General features: G+C 44.0%; 1 protein-coding gene across 14 annotated transcripts in view; it reads left to right on the forward strand.

Moving 5' to 3' along the window:
- APBB2 (amyloid beta precursor protein binding family B member 2) overlaps nucleotides 1-26113 on the forward strand; it is a 398629-nt gene that overhangs the window by 277635 nt on the left and 94881 nt on the right. For all 14 annotated transcript variants that reach the window (XM_077279860.1, XM_077279859.1, XM_077279856.1 and 11 more), the window contains one exon: nucleotides 8353-8480. In XM_077279860.1, coding sequence (XP_077135975.1) covers nucleotides 8353-8480 — 128 coding nt within the window. The remainder of the gene's footprint in view (nucleotides 1-8352; nucleotides 8481-26113) is intronic.

Here is a 26113-nt window from a genome sequence, read left to right on the forward strand (position 1 = left end):
ATGGTGACCACTCGCACGCTGCTTAGCTTGGGGTCCCACATTGCCTCAGCAATCTGCAGCCCCAGGACTATCTATCTTCTCCTGTTGCTACATCACCCAATCTACCCTAACCAGGAAGTCTCTCCGCTATATCTCACTGCTCTGCACTACCCCCGTCTCTAGTTCCTCCCAACCTGGAAAGCCCCTTATTCTAGCTAGGCTTATTCTGGCACTCTCATTTCTTACCTCTGTTGTACCCCACTAATCTATTCCCAACACTGTCTTATCCTATCTTCTATCTTTCCCTAATTTTGTACAAAGCAGATGCGAAGCACATAGACATTATCATAACATTAAACGAATACAATCTACTATATAATTGTCAAAGGGTCACTTCCGTCTGTCTGTCTGTCTGTCCTTCTGTCTGTCTGTCATGGATATTCATTGGTCGCGGCCTCTGTCTGCAATGGAATCCAAGTCGCTGATTGCTTTTGCCAGCTGCCTGTCATGGCTGCCGCGACCAATCAGCGACGGCCACAGTCCGATTAGTCCCTCCCTACTCCCCTGCAGTCAGTGCCCGCTCCATACTCCCCGCAGTCACCGCTCACACAGGGTTAATGCCAGCGGTAACGGACCGCGTTATGCCGCGGGTAACTCACTCCGTTACCACCGCTATTAACTCTGTGTGACCAAGTTTTTACTATTGATGCTGCCTATGCAGCGTCAATAGTAAAAAAAAAATCTTATGTTAAAAATAATAAAAAAAATAAAAAAAATCATTATATACTCACCTTCCGCCGGCAGGTTTCGGTGGCAAGGATGGTTTGCGCGTAGGACCTGCCATGACGTCACGGTCATGTGATCGCGACGTCATCACAGGCCCTACGCAAGAAGGACCTGCCATGACGTCACCGCCATGTGACCGTTACGTCATGGCAGGTACTTCTCGCTCAGGCGCGAAGAAGCTGCGGTACCATGGGACAGGCAGGGACAGCGCCAGGAGCAGGTGAGTATTTCATATTCACCTGTCCGCGTTCCATCCGTCGCTCCGTCTTCCCGTCCTCTTGCAGTGACTGTGCAGGTCAGAGGGCGCGATGACGTATTAGTGTGCGTGCCGTCCTCTGCCTGAACAGTCAGTGCGGAGAGACGGGACGCTGAGGAGCAGCGACGAGAGGTGAGTATGTGATTTTTTTTTATTTTTTTTTTATTGCAGCAGCAGCATTACATGTGGCACAATGCTATATGGAGAGTCTATGGGGCCATAAAGAACTGCATGGAGTATTATATGGGGCATCTATGGGGCCATAACTGCATGGAGCATTATATGGGGCATCTATGGGGCCATAAGTGCATGGAGCATTATATGGGGCATCTATAGGGCCATAACTGCATGGAGCATTATACTACGTGACTGGGCAAAATACTACGTGCCTGGGCAAAATACTACGTGACTGGGCAATATACTATGTGACAGGGCAAAATACTACGTGGCTGGGCAATATACTACGTGGACATGCATATTCTAGAATACCCGATGCGTTAGAATCGGGCCACCATCTAGTAATGTTCATAAAACCCTAGGGAACAGCAAATATTTAATGCTAACACTGTTCAAGGAGGAAGATGCACATGGCAGCGTCTGTCACCCCCTTACACCAGCACCAGTTACAAGATCATTGCAGTTGGCATCACTGGGATCTAGGAGCAGGCAAAGCTACCCAGAGATGTGCCTTGTAAAAGCTTGTTAGGGCATACCAGTAATAGATGCCTGTATATTATGCAAAGGCACAATATATTAGCATACAAAATTATGACAGTGTATTGTAATGACTCTAAGGTCACGTTCACAAGTTCAGTATGTAAAATACTGACAAAATACTGGACGTGTGCACGTGGCTTAAGTACAGTTCTCAGCCAACACTGTTCTAAAATTTATGCATTGGAATGGGTCCAATTAAACACGCACTATTAGGATACAGACTATGAATTGAATACAGAGAATCAAATCACCCTGCTGCTGTCTTGTGGAAGTGGGACAGAGGCCTAAGGGGCATTTACACTGCAAGATAATCATGAACAATCATTGTTAAAAATGCTTATTTCACTATTATTCTGCCCTGTAAACAGGCTGAAAATCACCAGATGCACGGGCATCGGGTGAAATAATCTTTTGTGAAGCACAAAAGATCATAGTTCTTGGCGGTTCATCATACTGTGTAAACAGGACTCGTACTGCCGAGAACTATGACCATCTTTGTACACTGAGCAATCTAGTATAGATCGCTCAGTGTGCATTGTTTGGTTTGCCTTTTAAACAGGCATTCAAACGACTCAGATCGGTAAAAGTTTACCGATCGGTGGTTATATCATGTCGCTGGTTGGTTCTTGTAAACGGACCTTTAGACATTCAACTGACACCCACACAAAGAGCTCAGATACTTGAGGAGGTTCTATGTGTTTTAAGTACCTGGATACATCGTATAAGATTCTCATCCAGCGGTATGGGATGCTCAATGTTTTACATAAGGTTGCCCTCTATGGTCCTCCCAGTTGTTGTAGGTGTGAAGACCATGATCATTCCATTTTACACATCTTTTGGTCCTGTCAAAGTTCCAACACTTTTGGTCTGAGGTGGTAGAGATTCCAAGCCAACTGACAGGTCTCAGTGTCTGTCTAGACCCGGTGGTCTTTTTGCTCAGTAACACACCAGGTGCAGTGAAAAGCTGTATTCCACTTGCATTGAGACAACTTGAACCCCTGGGTTGAGAATGGAAAAAGTAGTGGAATACTCTGCCTTATATATTGGGTGAGATTGTGGTGATAGATAAATATTCATGTTAGTGTGCATTTATTCCCTTTCCTCCCCAGTTGGTTTGGTTTCAATAAAAAGTGTTAAAAATTGCTCAATATTTTTTATAGGAAATGTACCTACAGTATAATAGCTGTTGTTGTACAATAATATAATAGGCATTAAAAATATATAAACCTATGGTTGGTCAGCAATGAACAATGTTGAAAAAAAAATAGAATGGAGCTTTTGCTTATCATTCTAATTAAATTAACAATAATTAAACGTCAAAATCCATGTATCCCAAAATAGTAAATGTAGAAATTCAAACTTTTTCTGCCAAAAACTAAATCCAATATTGCTTTGTAGTTGAAAATATACAAAAATCTATTCGTTCATAAATATCAAGATGAAAAATTCAAAAGCATAGTATGGGACTAATGGAGAAAAATTGAATTGGACGAGCAGGGGTTAAAAAATGGAATAATTATCTTCTTCTAAATATATTTCTATCAAAATCTGACTTGTAATGAAAGTTGAGATTCTAATGAATGACAAGCTTTTCTCCTTTTTTATCAGCATTGTCATTGGAACATACCGGTCGCTGGAACGCATTGCCTAAAAGCAACTTGCTTTTACATAGTTTTTGAGCTGAACTTTCCCAGTTTTCAGTCTGTTACAAAATATTCAAGTCTCAGATTCATGTCTCATGAAAACACCTGTTCATATGCCCTATGGACGCGATAGAGGCGAGTCCTCTACTTGGAATCCCCTCAGTGTGCTAGCATGGAAGCTGTTCTGTATCAGCGGCTCCCATTCTGGCAGACTCAAGTCGTCCTTATCAACCAGATTATGAGACATTACATCTAAGAATTCCCCGAAAAATGGCAGAATTGTGTGTTTGGATATTAGCATAAGTCTTGCCCTTGGTAAACTTCTGTAGCCTACCCTTCTACAATCTGCCCTTCTGCAGTCTACCATTCAGGTTCCCTGCTAAACCGGTATTTCCTTTTCTTCTTATAGGGTTTCTACTAGGCTTAGTAAGACTTTACCAAATGTATTGCTTTGTGCTAGATCAAGTATAATATTGCCAAGTTTATATATGTCAACAGTGGCCATTATACTACTCCCAATTGGCTACATGAAAGCTGATCAGCAGTCATTTAATGGCCTGTTTAGAAAGAAAGACTAGACTACTATGCACAAAGAATGATCATTAAGGGTGTTGTCCCTTTTAGCAAATCCTGGTTACTGGGTGCAGTTTATTATAAAAAATACATTTGCCTTTACACATCATTCCGTAGAGATATAATACTACACTCAGAACCATTAACGATAACCTGTCAGCAAGATGTTGTAATGTAAAGGAAAAACATGGCTGTAATGGCGCTGTAATATTGATTGCATCGATACCTTTGGTGAAGAAATCCACTTGGTTGTTCCTGTCTGTAATTTTCTGACCCTTGGTTTGTGATTCCCTGGCCCCTCTTCTGCCTCCAGTTTGTGATTCCCTGACCCCTCCGCCTGTCTCCAGTTTGTAATTCCCTGGCCCCTCTTCTGCCTCCAGTCTATGATTCCCTGGCCCTTCTTCTGCCTCCAGTCTGTGATTCCCCAGCCCCTCTTCTGCCTCCAGTTTGTGATTCCCCAGCCCCTCTTCTGCCTCCAGTCTGTGATTCCCCAGCCCCTCTTCTGCCTCCAGTCTGTGATTCCCCGGCCCCTCTGCCTGTCTCCAGTCTGTGATTCCCTGGCCCCTCTTCTACCTCCAGTCTGTGATTCCCCAGCCCCTCTTCTGCCTCCAGTCTGTGATTCCCCGGCCCCTCTGCCTGCCTCCAGTCTGTGATTCCCTGGCCCCTCTTCTGCCTCCAGTCTGTGATCCCCCAGCCCCTCTTCTGCCTCCAGTCTGTGATTCCCTGGCCCCTCTTCTGCCTCCAGTCTGTGATTCCCTGGCCCCTCTTCTGCTCCAGTCTGTGATTCCCCAGCCCCTCTTCTGCCTCCAGTCTGTGGTTCCCCGGCCCCTCTTCTGCCTCCAGTCTGTGATTCCCCGGCCCCTCTTCTGCCTCCAGTCTGTGATTCCCTGGCCCCTCTTCTGCCTCCAGTCTGTGATTCCCTGGCCCCTCTTCTGCCTCCAGTCTGTGATTCCCTGGCCCCTCTTCTGCTCCAGTCTGTGATTCCCCAGCCCCTCTTCTGCATCCAGTCTGTGATTCCCTGGCCCCTCTTCTGCTCCAGTCTGTGATTCCCCAGCCCCTCTTCTGCCTCCAGTCTGTGATTCCCTGGCCCCTCTTCTGCTCCAGTCTGTGATTCCCCATCCCCTCTTCTGCCTCCAGTCTGTGATTCCCCGGCCCCTCTGCCTGCCTCCAGTCTGTGATTCCCTGGCCCCTCTTCTGCCTCCAGTCTGTGATTCCCCAGCCTCTCTTCTGCCTCCAGTCTGTGATTCCCTGGCCCCTCTTCTGCCTCCAGTCTGTGATTCCCTGGCCCCTCTTCTGCTCCAGTCTGTGATTCCCCAGCCCCTCTTCTGCTCCAGTCTGTGATTCCCTGGCCCCTCTTCTGCTCCAGTCTGTGATTCCCCAGCCCCTCTTCTGCCTCCAGTCTGTGATTCCCCGGCCTCTTCTGTATGACTTCTCAGCAGCCACCTGTCATTCACAGGCAGGAGGAAGGGCAGCAGTGGATGGAGGAGGGACTTAAAAGTGTTAAATAATTGTTTGATAATATGGGATAGGGAAGATATGAGAGTTATGAAGTATTCCTGTTTAGCAGAGGTGAGGCCTGACTTGAATGTGAAAATTGCTTATTTGAATGTGGTGAATTTGCATTTTTCTTTAGCAAACTGCACTCTGGGAACAGGATTTTTGGAAAGGGGACAAAACTTTATTACTATCTTTCTGTGCACCTAGAATATTATTGTTCTCAGCCACAGGATATGTGCTACCGTTAATGATTTTTTTTAAGCCAGGTTAAAAAACATTTCACCCAAAGAACAAGCATTTGTCAGCTTATTTTGTTGGTCCGTTGGTCAGGAATGAGCTCGTTCCCTGATTATTGGCCTGTTTAAATGGGCCCATAAAATTATTATTATTATTTATTATTATAGCGCCATTTATTCCATGGCATTATTCCATTTATTCCATGACGCTTTACATGTGAGGAGAAAGACTAGACTACTATGCACAAAGAATGATCATTAAGGGTGTTGTCCCTTTTAGCAAATCTTGGTTACTGGGAGCAGTTTATTATAAAAAATAAATTTGCCTTTACACATCATTCCGTAGAGATATAATACTACACTCAGAACCATTAACGATAACCTGTCAGCAAGATGTTGTAATGTAAAGGAAAAACATGGCTGTAATGGCGCTGTAATACTGATTGCATCGATACCTTTGGTGAAGAAATCCACTTGGTTGTTCCTGTCTGTAATTTTCTGACCCTTGGCTTGTGATTCCCTGGCCCCTCTTCTGCCTCCAGTTTGTGATTCCCCAGCCCCTCTTCTGCCTCCAGTCTGTGATTCCTCAGCCCCTCTGCCTGCCTCCAGTCTGTGATTCCCTGACCCCTCCGCCTGTCTCCAGTCTGTGATTCCCTGGCCCCTCTTCTGCCTCCAGTCTGTGATTCCCTGGCCCCTCTTCTGCCTCCAGTTTGTGATTCCCCAGCCCCTCTTCTGCCTCCAGTTTGTGATTCCCCAGCCCCTCTTCTGCCTCCAGTCTGTGATTCCTCAGCCCCTCTACCTGCCTCCAGTCTGTGATTCCCTGGCCCCTCTTCTGCCTCCAGTCTGTGATTCCCCAGCCCCTCTTCTGCCTCCAGTCTGTGATTCCTCAGCCCCTCTGCCTGCCTCCAATCTGTGATTCCCTGGCCCCTCTTTTGCCTCCAGTCTGTGATTCCCCAGCCCCTCTTCTGCCTCCAGTTTGTGATTCCTCAGCCCCTCTTCTGCCTCCAGTCTTTGATTCCCTGGCCCCCTTCTGCCTCCAGTTTGTGATTCCCCAGCCCCTCTTCTGCCTCCAGTCTGTGATTCCCTGGCCCCTCTTCTGCCTCCAGTCTGTGATTCCCCAGCCCCTCTTCTGCCTCCAGTTTATGATTCCCCAGCCCCTCTTCTGCCTCCAGTCTGTGATTCCCTGGCCCCTCTTCTGCCTCCAGTCTGTGATTCCCTGACCCCTCCGCCTGTCTCCAGTCTGTAATTCCCTGGCCCCTCTTCTGCCTCCAGTCTGTGATTCCCCAGCCCCTCTTCTGCCTCCAGTTTGTGATTCCCCAGCCCCTCTTCTGCCTCCAGTCTATGATTCCCTGGCCCCTCTTCTGCCTCCAGTCTGTGATTCCCCAGCCCCTCTTCTGCCTCCAGTCTGTGATTCCCTGGCCCCTCTTCTGCCTCCAGTCTGTGATTCCCCAGCCCCTCTGCCTGCCTCCAGTCTGTGATTCCCTGGCCCCTCTTCTGCCTCCAGTCTGTGATTCCCTGGCCCCTCTTCTGCCTCCAGTCTGTGATTCCCCAGCCCCTCTTCTGCCTCCAGTCTGTGATTCCCTGGCCCCTCTTCTGCCTCCAGTCTGTGATTCCCCAGCCCCTCTGCCTGCCTCCAGTCTGTGATTCCCTGGCCCCTCTTCTGCCTCCAGTCTGTGATTCCCTGGCCCCTCTTCTGCCTCCAGTTTGTGATTCCTCAGCCCCTCCGCCTGCCTCCAGTCTGTGATTCCCCGGCCCCTCTTCTGCCTCCAGTTTGTGATTCCTCAGCCCCTCCGCCTGCCTCCAGTCTGTGATTCCCCGGCCCCTCTTCTGCCTCCAGTCTGTGATTCCCTGGCCCCTCTTCTGCTCCAGTCTGTGATTCCCCAGCCCCTCTTCTGCCTCCAGTCTGTGATTCCCTGGCCTCTTCTGTATGACTTCTCAGCAGCCACCTGTCATTCACAGGCAGGAGGAAGGGCAGCAGTGGATGGAGGAGGGACTTAAAAGTGTTAAATAATTGTTTGATAATATGGGATAGGGAAGATATGAGAGTTATGAAGTATTCCTGTTTAGCAGAGGTGAGGCCTGACTTGAATGTGAAAATTGCCTATTTGAATGTGGTGAATTTGCATTTTTCTTTAGCAAACTGCACTCAGGGAACAGGATTTTTGGAAAGGGGACAAAACTTTATTACTATCTTTCTGTGCACCTAGAATATTATTGTTCTCAGCCACAGGATATGTGCTACCGTTAATGATTTTTTTTAAGCCAGGTTAAAAAACATTTCACCCAAAGAACAAGCATTTGTCAGCTTGTTTTGTTGGTCCGTTGGTCAGGAATGAGCTCGTTCCCTGATTATTGGCCTGTTTAAATGGGCCCATAAAATTATTATTATTATTTATTATTATAGCGCCATTTATTCCATGGCGCTTTACATGTGAGGAGGGGTGTACATAATAAAAACAAGTACAATAATCTTGAACAATACAAGTCACAACTGGTACAGGAGGAGAGAGGGCCCCTTATAGCATAAATGACATTTGACAGGGTAGCTCCTGTCATGAACAGTAATAAAACATGTATAGTTATTATACTGCTTTTTTCCACATTACTTTACTATTATATGTAATATCATAACCAACTGACTGATTGTCCTTTTTTCTTTTTCCAGGGTAAAGACATGTATCTTGTTTTAGAGAACGATATGTTAAATCTGGTAGATCCTATGGACCGCACGCTCCTACATTCACAGCCCATTGTAAGCATTCGAGTGTGGGGAGTAGGCCGAGATAATGGACGGTGAGTGCAGCCATTTTACTCCTAATACTGGAGCTTCCACATTGTGTTACTGACTTTGTGTGTTGTGTATGGGGATGATTGCTTCTGTGTCCCATGTTATCTGCTGTGAGTATAATAATTTCCCCAAAGGCTATCAACCGGTTATAATACACCAAAAATACCACCCTTAATATGGTCCTCTGTTATGGATGGGTCATCAATGTTTCCAAGGTTTTTGTGAGAATATGACAGTAATATCTTCTCACTTGATAAATGTATCTACTGTTTTTAAGGAGGAATCTCACTTTATAGTGAATATTCATTAATTTACAACAACCACTGTAGCTTTACTACTGGAAAAACTAGTAATTAGGGATGAGCAGACATGTCGAAGTTCGGGTTCTGGTACCTGATCTGAACGTTAGTCCAAAATTTGGTTTGGGTACCAGAACTCCATTGAAGAAAATGAAGACCCAAGCTTTGGATTTTGAAAAAAACTCTCGGAACTCTGCATATGACTTCTGGGAGAAGTCCGTGTTCGGCGTTTAGCGCTGGACACTAAGTGTCTGGTACAAACCCTGAACTTTTAAGTTCGGGTTCGCTCATCTCTACTAGTCATTGGTTCCAAAGCTTCCAATTTGGTAGCATGAAGATAAAAGATGCAATAAGTAATAGAAAGAGAGAAATTTGTCACATAGAAAAGTCCAAACGATCTGCTAGAAGCTGTATATTACTTTTTATGTAAAGGATGGGTGTTTATTCAGAGTCTAGTAAAGTACCCACCATGTACAGGCCTCACAGGGTGACGTTGGAGCCCCTCAACCTGGAACTGGTAACGAGCAATACAGAACAATATGGTACCGCACAGTACTGGTCAACACTTCAGTAATATAGCACCCAGTAAAAAAAAACTTAATGAACAGCACCGTACATGTGATTAATCGAGAGGGCTCAGGAGTTGAGCCTGCCCCAATCCCAGCAGATGAAGGCGGAGTGGAGCTCATAACTTATTAAATGCCGCTGTCATACTCTGATAGCGGCATATACAGAGAGCATCACGGGGAGCACCCTGTTTTAAGTGCTCATTGGTATCTTTGTGATGCATCGCGCATGCCCGTTGGGTAGTCATGATGGCCGGGGGTCTTCTGAAGTTCCCCATGCCTGTCATGATGGTACTCCTGTGAACGCCAGGTTCTGACTGGTGTTCATTTGAGACTATGATTTATGCTATGCACCGCAGTACTGTGGTATTGCTATATATAGAACAAGCGATCAGATGATCACAGGTTCAAGTTTCCTAAGGGGACTACAAATAGAGTAAAAAGTGTGAAAAAATGTGTTTAAAAAAATATTTAAAAAAAATTAAAAAGTTCTAATCACCTCTTTTAACCCAATTAAAATAAAGCCGTCATTTAAAAAAAAATACACATACAGTATGTGGTATCGCTGTGTCCATAAGAGTCCATTCTATCAAAATATAAAATTAATTAACCCCATCGGTAAACATTTGAGGTATCGAAACACCTGAAGTGTGTTTTTTTTTTTTTTTTTTGTTGCCACTGCTCCTCCAGAAAATGCTGTAAGAAGCTACCAAACATTTTATCTACCGCAAAGTAGTATCAATAAAAACATTAGTTCCCCCTGCAAAGTATAGCACTTGTGAGCTCCATAATTTTCAAAATTAAAAGGTTATAGGTATCAGAAAATGGAAAAAAAAAATTTTTACTTACCGGTATTTCTGAATTATTTTTCATCACTTAAATTGAAAATACTTAAGCAAATTTGGTATCAAAGTACTAACTTAGAAAACCATGTCTCCGAGTAATTTTCACTGCACAATGAACACCATAAAAACAAAACCTAAAAAAAAAAAAAGGATGCAGAATTGGTTTTTTTGCAATTTCACCAAAATTTTTTTCCTTTTTCCAGTAACTATACAGTAATATGAATGGTGTCATTCAAAAGTACAACTTGTCCCACAAAAAAACAATCCCCATGAGGCTATTTTACATAAGATTGGATCATTTAGCTAATGTGTTGTAGACATTATCCCATCCAGGATTTTTTTTTTTTATGGAAGTTTTGTGTTACATTTTTCTGTCTGAACCCATTGATGTTTTGACCAAATTCAAGATTTTCAGACAAAAAGTTGACATTTTTTAGCCCGAATGATAAAAGTCCAGCCCCCTCTGTGGTCTTCCTCTTTATGCGTCTATCCCATACACTGGACTTATCAGGACATTTGTTCAGCCATGCACATGACAGTACCTGGAAATAGTCACTTGCAAGCTAAGGACCTTCTATGTTTATCACTTACTTTTTTGTCTCCTGTCTTAGTCCCTCAGGGTGGATGCTTTTATCTCCTCTTGCACTGTCATTGTGAATAAAGCTCCTGTTCTAGTTCTGGTGGTGCTGTCTGTAAAACGCCTTACATCATCTCTGTCAGAAGCAATGCAAATCTTTGACTTGCCTTGTGTCGTCTCCACTCCTTAATTCCACATCTGAGTGTCTTCCTTTCATCTTATATAAGAGCACCCGTCCTGATCATTTAAGGAGCCTTCTGGACTGCGTTGTACAAAAATGATAGCTGGCAGGAGGAACCTTTGATAAAAAATCAGTCATGTTTTATTTTAATTTTTGGGGAGTAAAAGTGGTTTTTTGATCTGACAAATGCATTTCAGGCCGCAGACATCCAGGCGTGCTTACAAAGAAGTGACTGCACAGTGACTCCCGAGCTCTGGTACAGAGGGATTCATGATGCTCCCGTCAACCTCATTCATTCAAGTGGGCGGTGGAAAGTGTGAAAATACCTTTTTTAAAAAGTCACAATTCTGAAAACTGATAAGGACCTATTGGCATAGCTAACCATATTCACTTTCCTAACCATTTGCCATTTGTTTAAATAGACGAAAGCAGCGTAAAGCGCAAAAAATCGTTCATCAAAACTTGCAACTTGATGTCTTGAGAAAACTGGTGTAGAAGCCTTGAGAAAAATGTGCTTTTGTGCTGTTTCTCACATAGGCTTTTTTTTAAAAGCCAAAGAAAGAATGCTGACAAAAATAGTGTATGTGTGTGGAAAGCCTACCCCCCCCCCCTCCATACACATTAGATGGTTGACGGCCGAAAGTTACTTTGGCCGATAGTTTGTGTCACGCCTCCCGCATCCCCCTCTGGCTCTTCTCATACTTACCTGTCCTGGCGCGCTGCTGCTGCCGCTTCTGCTGGGTCTTCTTCCGGCTCCCGGCATGTGCATTCGTCTCTGCACACTCCCGGACTGTCCGCGCGCCGCCTGGTCTCTCTTCTTCCTTCCTCGCTGGACCCTGATTCTCAGAGCCGGCGCGTGCGCACTTCACCTTACTGCTCTGTCGGCGCACGAGCACTCCCTCAGGCTGGTCTTCGCTCTCTCCGCTCCTCCCCTTCCTGATCCTGGAGGGATCCTGACCCGGAAGTGATGCGCAACTCCTGCTATATCAGGTAGCCTCTCCCCCTACTCTTTGCCTGATTGTCGTTTGTCCTCATTTGACCCAGGTCCCGCCATACCCTGTCTGTCCAGTATCTCCGTTATAACCAGTTCTGCATCTTCTCTGCTCCTACTTTCTGTCCCCGAGTATCAGCTTCCACGGCAATAGTCTCCCTCGGGCCTACCCCTAACGCTCCCTGTATTGGGGGTGGTCCACCTGGTTAGCTCACCCTTGGGAGGTTTGTTGTCGCGGTACTGTGGGTTCACTCTAGGAGTTTCAGAAGATCTGACAGTTTAGTTGACACCACCTTAAACTGTTGGCCAAGCCTGCAGTCTAATGTCTGTGGGTGCCTTAAGAATTCCCCATTTACAAATTGGATCTCCAAACCAGACAAGCCATCTTGTAGACATTTTTTTATTTTCTATACTATTGAATTGTATGTCTTGAATGTCTACTGAGCAACAGCCTAACAAAAGGGTTGTCTGGTTAAAGCAAGCTATCTGGTGGAAAGGTGATAACATGCAGATCGGTTGGTGTCCTACTGCTGGAAACCACACCGACTGGCAGATTGAGGAACATTTAAACCCGTTGGGGAACTTTTATCCCTGTTATGCCCGACCATTGCTCCATTTCTTCCATGTAGGACTGCTGGCAAAAGCTGAGCAAAGAGCTCAGCAGGCCAACAGGGAATGAATGGAGTGCAGGTCAAACATGCGCATGGCCGCTCCATTCTTTCGGGGATACCAGTTCTTTGATCCGCCGATCGGAGCAGGTACCGGCGGTCGGACTCCCACCAATTAACAAGTTATTTCTTAGCTGTACAAGTACATTTTCCGGATGAGCCCATACTTATGTCTTTTTCTACGTTTCTCTACATTTTTATTTCAGCATGATACTTTAGTGTGCATGCTGGTGCTCAGGGTTATAATAAATCTGTGCACCATTTTCTCATATGGCGGTAGGTAGAGTTATAGATTTGTATCCTAGCCAGTTCATATTACTAAAATATACATAGTGAGAAGAAAGTCTCCCGTCAGAGTTTACTGGCAAGAAGGTAATGATGATTCTTGTCTGCCAATCCCTATGACAATAAATCACAGTAGCTCCAGTTTCTGCTACCTCTCAGATGAATGTTTGCATGAAAGACGTCAGAAGAGGCTGCAGATTGCACATCTCTTGTGCTCCAGCCACAGTATGAGACATATTAGAGTGCTGATGTGTAGGAGTCGGGGAAGGCCAGGGCAGTAGTCATGGCCGATAGCAAACCCTTTATCACTCTCTGGCCTTCCCCCTCCATACATACATGTATATCTTTCTGAGTACCTCGGTGCTGTGCCTCAAAGCCATCTGTACTTGCCCGATACGGGGATGTATTCCACACAGACGGTTTCACAAAATAAGAGTCACAGTCCGGTTCCAACTTTTCAACGTCAACTCTTTTACTCAGCACTTCATCCAGGGCATATTCAATACACACACAGGAATTCTCATCAGGCAATGCTTCCACTTTCCCTTGCCTTCTCTCATGTATACTAAGCTTGTCCCCGGGACGGATCACGTCCTTCAGTCCCTTAACGTACTCACTGTTCTGCACTCTTGCTTCCTGTGGAGGGGTCTTCCACTGTTTCGCCCCGGATCTGAACACCGCTGCCCACGCAAAGATCTGCCACATTTCGTGTGACCTGGTCCCGTGCTGCTCAGCTTCTCCTTCTGATGACAACTGCAGACTCACTAATTCTGCACCGTCAATGCTGCTGATGTGTGTGCTGTAAATCTTCGGCCCCCTGGATTCTGTAAGCTGGGCTCAAACTTCAGGGAAACGTTATGGGGCACGAAGTACCCTGGGCTAGACAGCCCTCCTGAGCTAATGGGCACCCTCGCCCCGACTGAACTAAAGCAGGAAGCTCTTACTAACTTATTCTCACTGTGCCCCTCCTATTCTAGCTATTTGCTATAATGCCCCCATCTAGTGGCCAACTAGGGATACTACTCCCCTAACACTAAACTGGCCGCGGGGTGCTTACTTTCCCTAACCAAGATGTACATTAAAGGGAACAATGGCATGGCAACATATTATACATTTAGACTCGGGTGTAGCAATACCTGTTCGCACCCATGGTAATAATCTTTAGATGTGTAGCAGTACCATACATAAATAACAGTGATAATACATTGAATAATGTAGCAGTATCACATGACATCTGTACAGTGGGTTAAGGGGGAGGGGAACAAGGCATCAAACTGTCACATCCCCTACAGATGTAACCTGCTGTAGGTGAGGTACCCTTGCATGTTATATGAAGGTGGGGGTCTTGGCTGGGTGTGTGTTCTTGTTCTGTGAGGTTGCTATGCTAGTGCAGACCACATGTAACCAATGACACTGGTTTGACAGGACCAGATGTTAACCAGTTCATGAAAATAGATTACCAGTTCTTAACCCCTTCATGACCTTGGGATTTTCCGTTTTTCCGTGTTCGTTTTTCGCTCCCCTCCTTCCCAGGGCCATAACTTTTTTATTTTTCCGTCAATATGGCCATGTGAGGCCTTATTTTTTGTGGGACGAGTTGTACTTTTGAACGACATCATTGGTTTTACCAAGTCATGTACTAGAAAATGGGAAAAAAGTTCCAAGTGCGGTGAAATTGCAAAAAAAAGTGCAATCCCATGCGTGTTTTTTGTTTGGCTTTTTTGCTAGCTTCACTAAATGCTAAAACTGACCTGCCATTATGATTCTTCAGGTCATTACGAGTTCATAGACACCAAACATGTCTAGGTTATTTTTTATCTAAGTGGTGAAAAAAAATTCCAAATTTTGCTAAAAAAAAAAAAATTGCGCCATTTTCCGCTACCCGTAGCGTCTCAATTTTTCGTGATCTGGGGTCAGGTGAGGGCTTATTTTTTGCGTGCCGAGCTGTCGTTTTTAATGATACCATTTTGGTGCAGATACGTTCTTTTGATCGCCCGTTATTACATTTTAATGCAATGTTGCGGCGACCAAAAAAATGTAATTTTGGCGTTGCAAATTTTTTTCTCGCTTTGCCATTTAGCGATCAGGTTAATCCTTTTTTTATTGATAGATCGGGCGATTCTCAATGCAGCGATACCAAATATGTGTATATTTGATTTTATTTTTGTTTTATTTTGGATGGGGCGAAAGGGGGGTGATATAAACTTTTAAATTTTTTAAATTTTTTTCATATTTTTTAAAACATTGTTTTTTAACGTTTGCCATGCTTCAATAGCCTCCATAGGAGGCTAGAAGCTGGCATAGCCTGATCGGCTCTGCTACATAGCAGTGATCATCAGATCGCTCCTATGTAGCTGAATTGCAGGCTTGCTATGAGCGCCGACCACAGGGTGGCACTCACAGCAAGCCAGCATCAGTAACCATAGAGGTCTCAAGGACCTCTATGGTTACTATCCTGACGCATCGCTGACCCCCGATCATGTGACGGGGGTTGGCGATGAGCGCATTTCCGGCCACGCGGCCGGAAGCAGTAGTTAAATGCCGCTGTCAGCGTTTGACAGCGGCATTTAACTAGTTAATAGCGGAGGGTCGATCGCGATTCCACCATAGATGTCTGCTTTAGTCTACGTTCACATTTGCGGTCGGCGCCGCAGCGCCGCAGCGTCGCCGCATGCGTCATGCGCCCCTATATTTAACATGGGGGCGCATGGACATGCGACGCACTTGCGTTTTGCGCCGCATGCGTCCCTGCGGCGCACGCGTCCGGGCGCATTGGACGCAGCAAGTTGCATTTTTGCTGCGTCCAAAATCAATTAAAAAAGGACGCATGCGGCGCAAAACGCAGCGTTGTGCATGCGTTTTGCTGCATTTTTGTTTGCGTTGTGCGTTGCGGCGCCGACGCTGCGGCGCACAACGCAAATGTGAACGTAGCCTTAGACCTCTGATTGTCATGCCAACCCATCGGTGACTCGCAATCACTTGACTGAGCCACCGATGGGCGGGATTTCCGACTCGCTTTCGGTAAACGTGAGTTAAATGCCTCTGTCAGAGATTGACAGCAGCAGTTAACGGGTTAACAGCCGTGGGTGGATCGCGATTCCACCCGCGGCTGTTAGAGTCACATGTCACCTGTTCAAAACAGCTGACATGTGCCGGGAAAGATGTGGGCTCAGTGACGGAACCCACATCAAAGGGAGGGATTCCGACGTGGGCGTATTATTACGCCCAATGTCGGAAAGGGGTTAAAACTTAAGAATTAGGCACTAACATTTAGATTTTGAAGCGGGGAGAATGGTTCTGATACAGTATGAACAACTGGAGATTTGCATTTTAATGTTTTATTTAAATAGAAACACGAGAAAGCTACCCATACATAGTCAAGATAGTCACCAAAACCCAAGGTCCCTGAGACATCTCCATTGTCAGAGCTTCCGCTGCATTGGTGGGGCAGTGGTACAGAGAGATGATCGGTTTCTCCTAGAATACTTGAATATGTATTATTACAAGAAGACATGTTTTTGGAGAACTTCTCATTTGGCCCATACCATAATTCTGATCCAGTCCATCTGCCATCTTGCTCACACAGTAGATCTCATTTTGGATTGGACATCCGGAGACGAGACCTCCGCGATGCTCTTAGTTGGTCATCAGTAATTAAATGGGGTACAGATAGGTATCTCAGCTTTTGTGAACATGTCATTTGCAGGTGAAATAATGAATTTCTGCTGATAACAGTAACGTGAACCTGAAGCCTTTTAGGGTGGTTAGAAGTCTCTGTACGTTTGGTCGGGTTTTAGAAGATAAAAGCTTCCTTAGCAACATCAGATAAAATGATTTTCTTAGTCTTGCTGTAATGAAAGATTGATGGCACACAGGGAGCGCCTGATGAAAGTTTAATTTAGTCACGTGCCTCTTCCCTTACCAACAAATGAGAAATCGTCTGCAAGTCAGAGATGATTCCATTAGATACTGGATGATCTTCTTCTGACCTCCACAGTTCATATTTACTGGGAGAAAAAATGGAATACAATATGGGAAGTAACATGGAGTGTTACAGTGGAGACAGTCGTCATAGTGGTTTCATATTAAAGGGAATCTGTCGCCAGATTTTTGACTCCGTAATGTTGGAGCAGAGACCCTCAATACAATGATGTTTCACTTACTAGGGTGTGTGTTACTTTTTCAATACAATCAGTGTTTTATTAGCAGGAGATGATCACTACAGGACTAGCTTCCTTGTGCCTTCTAGTCCAACCACGACATCAGTGGTGTGTGTGTGAAGGGGAGGAGTATACAGAGCTCAGCGTTCAGAGCTCTGCTAGATGCAGCAGAGAAAACTGTGCTTCTATCTCAACTGCTGCACCCAGTAAATTAAGTGATACATCACCGGAATCAGGGTCTCTGTCCCTACATTATGCTGATGTAAGACTATATAGCAAAAACTTGCTGATGGGTTTCTGCTTACACTAATTTCAGGTTCACTTTATTTTGCAGTATCACAAATGATTATAATGTTGGAGATCATTTAAATGCTTTGGAAGCATTTTTTTTTATTTCTTAATGGATCTAAAGTGTATAATAAATACTCTCTTCAATCTGTGCCCTACTCCCTGACCGTCTACTAACAAATTGGGGGAATGCAGCAGAGATAACTGTACACATAATAATTTATATAAGCTGGAGTCTTGGACTGAGGAACGGCAATTGAAGTTTAGGTAATAAGGGACTGTGCACACGTTGCGTTTTTTGTCACAAAACCTGAAAGATTTCCTATTATCAGCAAAGTGAACGAGTTTCCTGAAGTCTCATGCACACGTTGCTTATTTTTTCCTTGCAGATTGGCAGCAGATTTAATTCTGCAGAACGTCAATTCTTTCAGCACGTTTCACCCATGCTAATAAGTGGGGAAAACGTATGCAAAAAATGCATGTATTTTATGCTGCAAATACTGAAAGTGTTCTTATACCCAAATGTCATGCACTTGGGCCGAAGAATTAAAATATACTAAATGATAAAACACTAAGTTAAACTGTCACTTAAAAAGACTTGGGCAGTAAGTGACCCGTAGCAGGCAGCTAGCTGAATTCCCAAGCCAGTGTCTGCTGGCAATGATGCAAGCTCAGCTCCTGAGCCTGCATCAAAGACGAGGACCCGGCAAGGGCTGAAAACGTGCATCATAATTGCGGAAGGGGTGAAAATGGGCATTTTTTATGTTGTATTTGGAGAAACCACTTGTTATATTTGCTGCAGAAAGTTTGTAAATTTTCTTATAGACCTCGCTCACGGTACGGGGGTACGGAGTAATTTTGAATTCAGCCCTGTAGTTAACCGCAATAGGTGTCTATCACTCTGGAAAAGGGCAAAATAAATTGGGATATTCACTTGAAGAGCAGCAGTAACCTTTGACATTGGATCAAATCATTTCATGAGGATATTGATTGAAAGGCTCGTCAAGATACATTGCCCTCTGAAAGTGATGTGCCGTCTGATAAGTTCAGCACAGTTGTTCCATAAACCTCCAGAACCCATCAGTAATGAAGTAGGAATCTTGTCTCCAACGTCTCCTCTGGACAGGACGCTGCATACAGTGATAGACGTCTCGTAGGCTGTAATCCCTCGTAGAAATTTACACATTTTCTCTAACTTATTGCCTTAAAATGCGATGCGTTAGAATTGCCGATAGCTACGGAATATGTTTTTGGCCAAATGAATATTTAAAAGACATGTTTGAGCCGTATGACTTATTTATTTTTTAATTGACTTTCCTGGGTCTGAGAGTCACGTCTCTGACTATGCAGGGAGGTTTTAGCTTAGAACATGAAAGTAGGTCAGACTGTGTTTTTGAGTACAGGGATTTCTTTTAACCCTTCATATCACCGCAGTCTATCACCTCCTCTTGTGTACCTGTCATTAATCCTGGGGATGAATGTTTGCTGCGGATACAGCAGAAGCCTTTGTCTGCCTGTATTCATTGTACAACTATAGATAAACAGCAGATGATATTAAATGCATTGACAAAAGAATGTCTCTGTCCTCATTATAACACTGTATGTAATAACACATTATGGAGTAATGATTAAGTATTCACTGCCTCTAAATAAAAGTAATAATTTCAATAAAAATATGTAGCATTATTGTCATGATACTGTAGAAGGGGTAATTGGCTCCTACCCTGTCCCTCAAGCTAGGAGGTCTCTAGGCTAACCCTGTTCCCCTGTTCACTATGCTCCTATCTGCATGCTCAACTGTTTCCTCCCTCATCCAGGATGGCATGGGATTGAAGTGTATAGAATAACACAGACCTGACACACAAGGGAAACAAGACAGTGATAAAGAAAACCACAATCATACAAATACACTCACAAAACAGCTGAGTGGAAAGCAAGGGAACAGTAGGGGGGGGACAAATGAAATTGGAAGAGAATTAGGAGAAAAACACACAAACCAAATCCAAGCAGATATATCCTGAAAACAACACCAACTGACTGCCACTAATTCTGAACTCTTTTTTCAACTCCAAACCAGGAAGTGCAAGCTATCACTAGCTACTTCCAAGTGCCAGTGGTAAGCATATATACCAGAGGGGAGCGGCCAACACAGAACAGCTGAGACAATTCAGGATGGAGAGCTCTAGGAGACAAACAGAACTGATTAACACTTGCAATAATAGAGCAAGGAAAACCTGCACTGCTAAGGGTATGTTTCCATGTTCCACGCTGTACGCAGCGTCCAATCTGCAGCGTTTCCTGACCGTGGAAACATACCCAATAGGAAGGTAAAGCAGTTCTAATCAGTACAGGGGTCCGTGTAACTAGACGCCACGATCTTCTGGCCCCTCTCTGTCGGGGTATCCCCATGACAATTACATTATCATATAGCTTTAAACATTGGTCCTGACGTAATGTACTTTGTTGTAGCCATCAATATGTGTCATTGCTTGCTTTTTTGGCTGTTTCTGTAGTTTACATCAACTTGAATAGAGACTGTTACATACATTAAACGGTATGGCCTGAGGTCTGAGTTAATTTAGGATTCTGAACTGGGGTCTCAATTTATTTAAGGGTCTTTCCTGAGGTCTAAATTAAAGAAGCACTCCCATGACCGTTTTTGTTGATGAAACTTGTGTATGTCTAGTACATTAATGTACTTACCAATCGCCATCTTCTCCAAGTTTCCAGTCCTCTTCTGGGACACGTGACTGCTATTCCGACTGGCAGACTCACACATCGCTCTCTGTTAGAATAGAATGAGGCCCCATAGCGACTTTTGGCACATAGACCTCAGTGTGATTCAGGGAGCCGTAAAAGCCATCACGTGTCCCAGAAGAGTACTGGAAACCAGAGAAGATGATGATTGTTACAACAGTGTTCAAAAGTCCTGCATAGGCGTGAAGAAAACTGTTTCATACTTCTGCTTCTCTACAGTGAAACTGGTGGAACATATATGTTTTTGTAATCCCTCATTGTATGCCATACTCATTTTTGAATGTCCCAAGTGTATAAATTGTTATGGTATGCACATTTTTGATAATTTTTTTTACAGTATAACCATACCTACACCAGTACAGTGTGTAGAATGTTGAACAGGTTTCTAAGTTCATTAACTTCCAATGCAAGTTCACACAGACTTAAATTTTACTTTTTAAGATTTATTATTTTTTATTTAATTCAGAGTCCTGAAAAGGGCCTTTTGAGTGCATCTTAAGCTTCTAATACTTTATTGGCCAGCCTTTGCTCTTGAGCACCAGCTTGCATCTCTGTGGCATTGAGTGAACAAGCTTCTGCAGATGTTCACGAGTGATGATGTGGTTCCAGGCCTGTATCAGAGCCTCAATCAACTCACTCTTGGTCCTTGGCTGTTTTCTAGATATCTCTAATGATACCTTGTGCCACAAATTTTCAATTGGATTGAGGTCCGAGGACTGAGCTGGCCAGTCAATAGTAGCCACCTTGTTCTTCCAACACCATTGGCTGCCATACAGCCCCAGACCATTACTTTCATCGGATGTTTCACAGAGAAGCTCAAACACTCTGGCTTGTACTCTTCATGTGGGAACCTTCTCACATAAGACTTGCCATCATTTCCTAAAATGCAAAAAGTGCTTTCATCACTAAATAGCACTTTTTCCCACTCCTCCTTCCTCCATTTTAAATATTTCAATGCCCACAGTTTTCGCCTTTGTCTTTGTATGGCTGTCATCAATGGCTTCTTTCGGGCCTTGCGCCCTCTCAATCCTGCTTCCAAACATCTCTTCCTAACAGTTGATGTTGCTACCTCAATATTGCACTTTTCTTGCCATTCTCGCAGAAACTGAGGAGAGGTGAGCTTTCGATTGGCAAGGGATGTTCTTATCAGTACTCTATCCTCCCTTTTAGTTGACTTTCTGGGCCGACCAAATCTGGGCCTGTCCTGGGTAATTCCAAGCTACTTATGTTTCTGCAAAATTCTTACGACTGTACTCTGATTACAGCCGACCTTCCTTGCTATCTGGGGGCCAGTATAACCCTCTTCATGTAGCACCACAACTCGCACACGATCCTCCGCTGACAAAAATCTGAAGGCTCCCATCATAAAACTCTACAGTATGATTCACTAGATAGACCAACAGATAAAACAAACAAAACAGCAGATGTGATGCAATGTGATTGGCTGCCGTAGCCAGGTTATGATTCGTCACAAGAACCTCATCTGTGATTGGCTAATTTTGGATCTGAAGCTGTACAATATTTAGTTGTGCTTTCAATTCCCATATTGTTGCAATAATTTCAGGCAAAACTGTTTCAAAAGCTAAAAATATTACAGGGAGAGAATGCAAAATTGAATTCTGAACAAAACCATATATAATATGTCATATTCGCATCGAAGATATTCGACAGAAAACGTTTAAAACTTGAAAAATCAATTTATCCTATACCTATGCAGGACTTTTGCATTTAGAAAAGCCGCGGAGACACCATCACGTGTTTCTCAACGCAAGCAATGAATAGCCAGGTCTTTCACCGGGAAGGAACAACCACGGGAAGGGCAGCATCCAATAAAGGAAAACCACCTATGCCAAAACATGGTATCCATCGACAGACAGCTGTTTTGGGGTATTTGCCCCTCATCAGTGTGGAGTAGGAAACTGGCTATTAGGAACAGTGCCTAGTGAAAAGACTATAAACATAAGGATGAATGACCTCGGGGAGATCAAAACATCCAACACCGCGGAGACACCATCACGTGTTTCTCAACACATTGATCCAGATGCAGGACTTTTGAACACCACTGTAAGTATATTAATACACCTACACTGCACTACATATATATTTACTCTGGTTTAACGTAATAATTCTTTCACTTAGGGGCCTCTGTGAGGTCTGAATTCATTTTTTTAGGCATTTGATCTGGGGTCTAGTAGCTCAGTTATTAGCACTGCAGCCTTGCAGCGCTGGGGTCCTGGGTTCAAATCCCACCTAGGACAACATCTGCTAGGACTTTATATGTTCTCTCCTCACGTTCTCCGGTTTCCTCCCACACTCCAAAGACTTAGCAATAGGGAATTTACATTGTGAACCCCAATTGGGACATTGATGTAAAATAAATCAAAATACATTTTTTAGGCATTTGGTCTGGGGTCTCAATTAATTGTGACCTGCTGTACTAGCATATTTTTATTTGACGAATGTGCCCGTTTATTGGTAGCAATTTCCAAAGTTAAAAATTTCTCCATAGCTAAAAAGATTAGGAAACCCTGCCCTTAGTAAAACAGTAGTCCGTCCGATAATATAGTCATCAATTACAAGCTGAACTTTTCACAAATATAAAAACTAACAAGGGTATCTGTAATATGTGACATATAGATGTAGCTCAGCAGAACAGAAGGTTGGCGAAATTATAATCATTATTCTTAGACAGTGCTGCAAACGTGGAACCCAAGGAAAAATAGGTCAGAAGGTCACCTTGAGTCCTAGTCTGTATTTTCCAGTCTTCTCCCTCATGGCTGCTATGACCTTTTGATACAAGTGCGTCTGCTTCACCTACCGATAATGCAATGCTGAAAATGAATCGCTATGTTAATTATTTATTGACAGTCCTCGCCATATGCTCTTGTAGACGTTCCAATAGACTTGTGATTACAGATGGTATAGCAGCGTAAAAGTTGCATTTTGTGCTGTTTGTGTCTCCATGTACCGCACCTGAAGGGGTGCACAGATCACAGGTGGAGAACAGTCCCACAGATTCAAAGGTCAGGATATCGAGAGACTGCACATTATAGTGTAAGAGCAAAGTGGAAAAAGCTGAGAAATGTTCCACGACTTGGAGTACAGTCATTGCCTAGAAACTATATGCATTTTTTACAATCTTTTCCAAATGATCAAACTTACTGATTCACTGAATTCCATGTAGATTTTGTAGCCTCCTTTTCTGCAAATCCGAATCTGATATTCTATCTATGGCATACAATATCTGTAAAGCATTCGCATGTGTAGTCAGATGAATCCTCAGAATCCCATGTCAGTGAGATTTCATATCATAGTCTGGCTTCCATACTTTAGAATATTGATTGTCATATATAAAATATTCAGAGAAGATAAGACAATGGTGTTTCCCATGGCAAACAAGCAGAATGCAATTATAATTTTTTCATTAAAGGTAATAAAACAAAAGCAAGCCTCTCATAGGTTGTGGGTTCATAGTCTTTCAGACAGACACAAGTTTACTCGGCAGCTGTTTGCAAAAATGTTATGACTTTCCAAAGCGATTTAAGTCAAAATTCTAGGTTCATCGCTTATATAAATCAGGGCCATTTACTTTTTTCCCCACAGATGTTGATGAAAAATTACAAGAAAATATTTTTTGTAACTTGAAAAACTCAAATAAAATATAAATATTGCAAGAATAGGCACAAAAGCAAGAATTGGTGGTCTCTGTGACAGCTGTTTTCTGTGCCACGGTTTTGTGTTCTAAAGCAGAGAACAATGAGCAAAAGATAAAAGGTTCGTACACATTAGATAAGCCTCAAGTGAACCTTCCGATTTTGTTATTATTGCCTGACCATATGATGTGTAATGGAGTGTCTCAACTCTTCACCCAATGTCAGTTCTCAGGATTGAGGGACAAAGGATCGTATTAGCAAATCCATAGATCTGTCAGCAAATATCTTATGTCACTGGCCAATTTCAATGTGTCCAAAAATCTTCAATAGCTGGAGATTGACCCTTAGTTATTCCTAATGGCTCTCAATACATAGAAACATAAGACTGAGCATATGTATGCTTTAATTGAAGATAGGGGAGTAAGGGTGAGTGTCCACGGTAAGTAAACGCTGCGTGATTGACGCTGCAGCGTCAAACACGCAGCGTCCAGATGTTCCAGCATAGTGGAGGGGATTTTTTGAAATCCCGTGTCCACTATGCGTGGAATCCCGCATGCGGCGGCCCTGCGACTCCGGACATGCTGCGCGTCTTTTCAGATCGCAGCATGTCCGTGCTACCTGCGGCGACGCTGCGTCGCCGCAGGTAATATCACAGGGCCCTATGGCGAGGGGTGCGATGATCCCGGATGTGTACTGTACACATCCGGCATGATCGCGTCCCAGAAAGGGGGCGGGGCTTAGCGCCGAGCGGCTTCTCCGCTGCGGCGATACCGCCGGCCATCCTGAGCGTGGACACGCAGCCTTAAGGCCCCCAATACACAGTAGACTAACTTGGCCAAACACACCAATATTGACAGTCTAATGCGTGTTGGGACCCCCGACAGATGATATCGAGAGAGGTAGGGATCCAGCATGTCCAATTTCAGATTGTTGATTCTTTTGTTCTCCAATACATAAGTTGCCTCCAGGTGAGTCTGGCAACTTTCTCATAGAGTGAGCACAGATAACGCTCCTAGATATGGGAAAGTGGGCCGAGATAGCTGCCATCCAAATGATTACCTGAAACATCATTCAGTGGACAGCTATCTATTGTCTATGTGACTCAAGTGGCGTCCTGACATCATCTTCCCTGAGAATAAAAGAATCAAATATTGAAATTCAGCATGCCCAATCCTTTTTTTTATCTGTCAGGGGCGAGTTAGGAGATGCCTCCATACACATAGGATAGTTTCAGATAACTTTTTACTAGAGTGTATGGGGTCATTTACTAATGTAAGAAATCTAAGTACTTTTTCGGGCCAGTATGCCCATCATCAGGACATTTTGGAGACCAACAATCTCACCTGGAGGAGTGTAAGTGGTTTCATCTTTGTGTGAAGTCTTTTTGGTGTGGGGACTCAGCACTAGTGATAAGTGAACATGCAAGATAAGGTGTTATCCGAGCACGCTCGGATGCTAACCGAGTATCTTCGTCTTGCTCGAAAAATATGTTCGAGTCCCTGCAGCTGCATGTCTCGCGGCTGTTTGACAGCCGCAACTCATTCAGGGTGTCATGATCTATTCCAGGGTTTATTCCTGCCTGCCCTTTTTCCGGGCGGATCATGTCAAGGGTTAACTTTGCTCTGCCTCATTCTGGGTTCAGTTTTGCTATTTAGCTCCCATGAATCTTGCTGGCAGTGTCAGCTATAGTTCTGCATTCGTCGTGTGAACTTGACCGTGCTGGTAGCTCTTGATTTGTCCTGCTGTGAACCCTGGCTTGTCCTGTGTCTGTTAACTCCCTCTGTCTGCCCTTTTCCCAGCATTTCTCTGCTTGTCTGTTTATCTGCTTGATTTTCCAGTTCTGACCTCCTGGCTTGGCTATTGACTCTGTTACTGTTTGTCCCTATTGTACCGTATATTGCCCGTTCTGGTTTACTGATCTCTTGCTGCGTCCTGACTATCCTTTCTGTCTAATCCTTTTATACTGTCGTGTTGCAGCAGCATGACACAGGGATTGCCTAACATTCAGGAAATCCCTTCATGTGTTACAGCTGTTGAAAAGCCGCGAGACACGGGGCCGCGGGGACTCGAACATATTTTTTCGAGCATGTCGAAGATACTCGGTTAGCATCTGAGCGTGCTCAGATATTCCTTATCCCAGCACATTCACTCATCACCACTCAGCACAGATCCTGATTGTGCCATGATTTGTAGGAAGGAGATTGTCAACCCAGGAGATTGCTATATACGTTAAAAACTACATGTAATGTTTTAGGAGATCACAGACTCTAAAAATGAATGTCCCAACTTTGCTGAAAGAGGGTACACGCATACTCTAGTACACAAAACCGTAAACAAAGTATACTTGGAAAAAAGTTTGTTCTCATTA

The sequence above is a fragment of the Ranitomeya variabilis genome, chromosome 1 (genome assembly GCF_051348905.1).
Source record: "Ranitomeya variabilis isolate aRanVar5 chromosome 1, aRanVar5.hap1, whole genome shotgun sequence".
Taxonomy (NCBI): Eukaryota; Metazoa; Chordata; class Amphibia; order Anura; family Dendrobatidae; genus Ranitomeya; species Ranitomeya variabilis.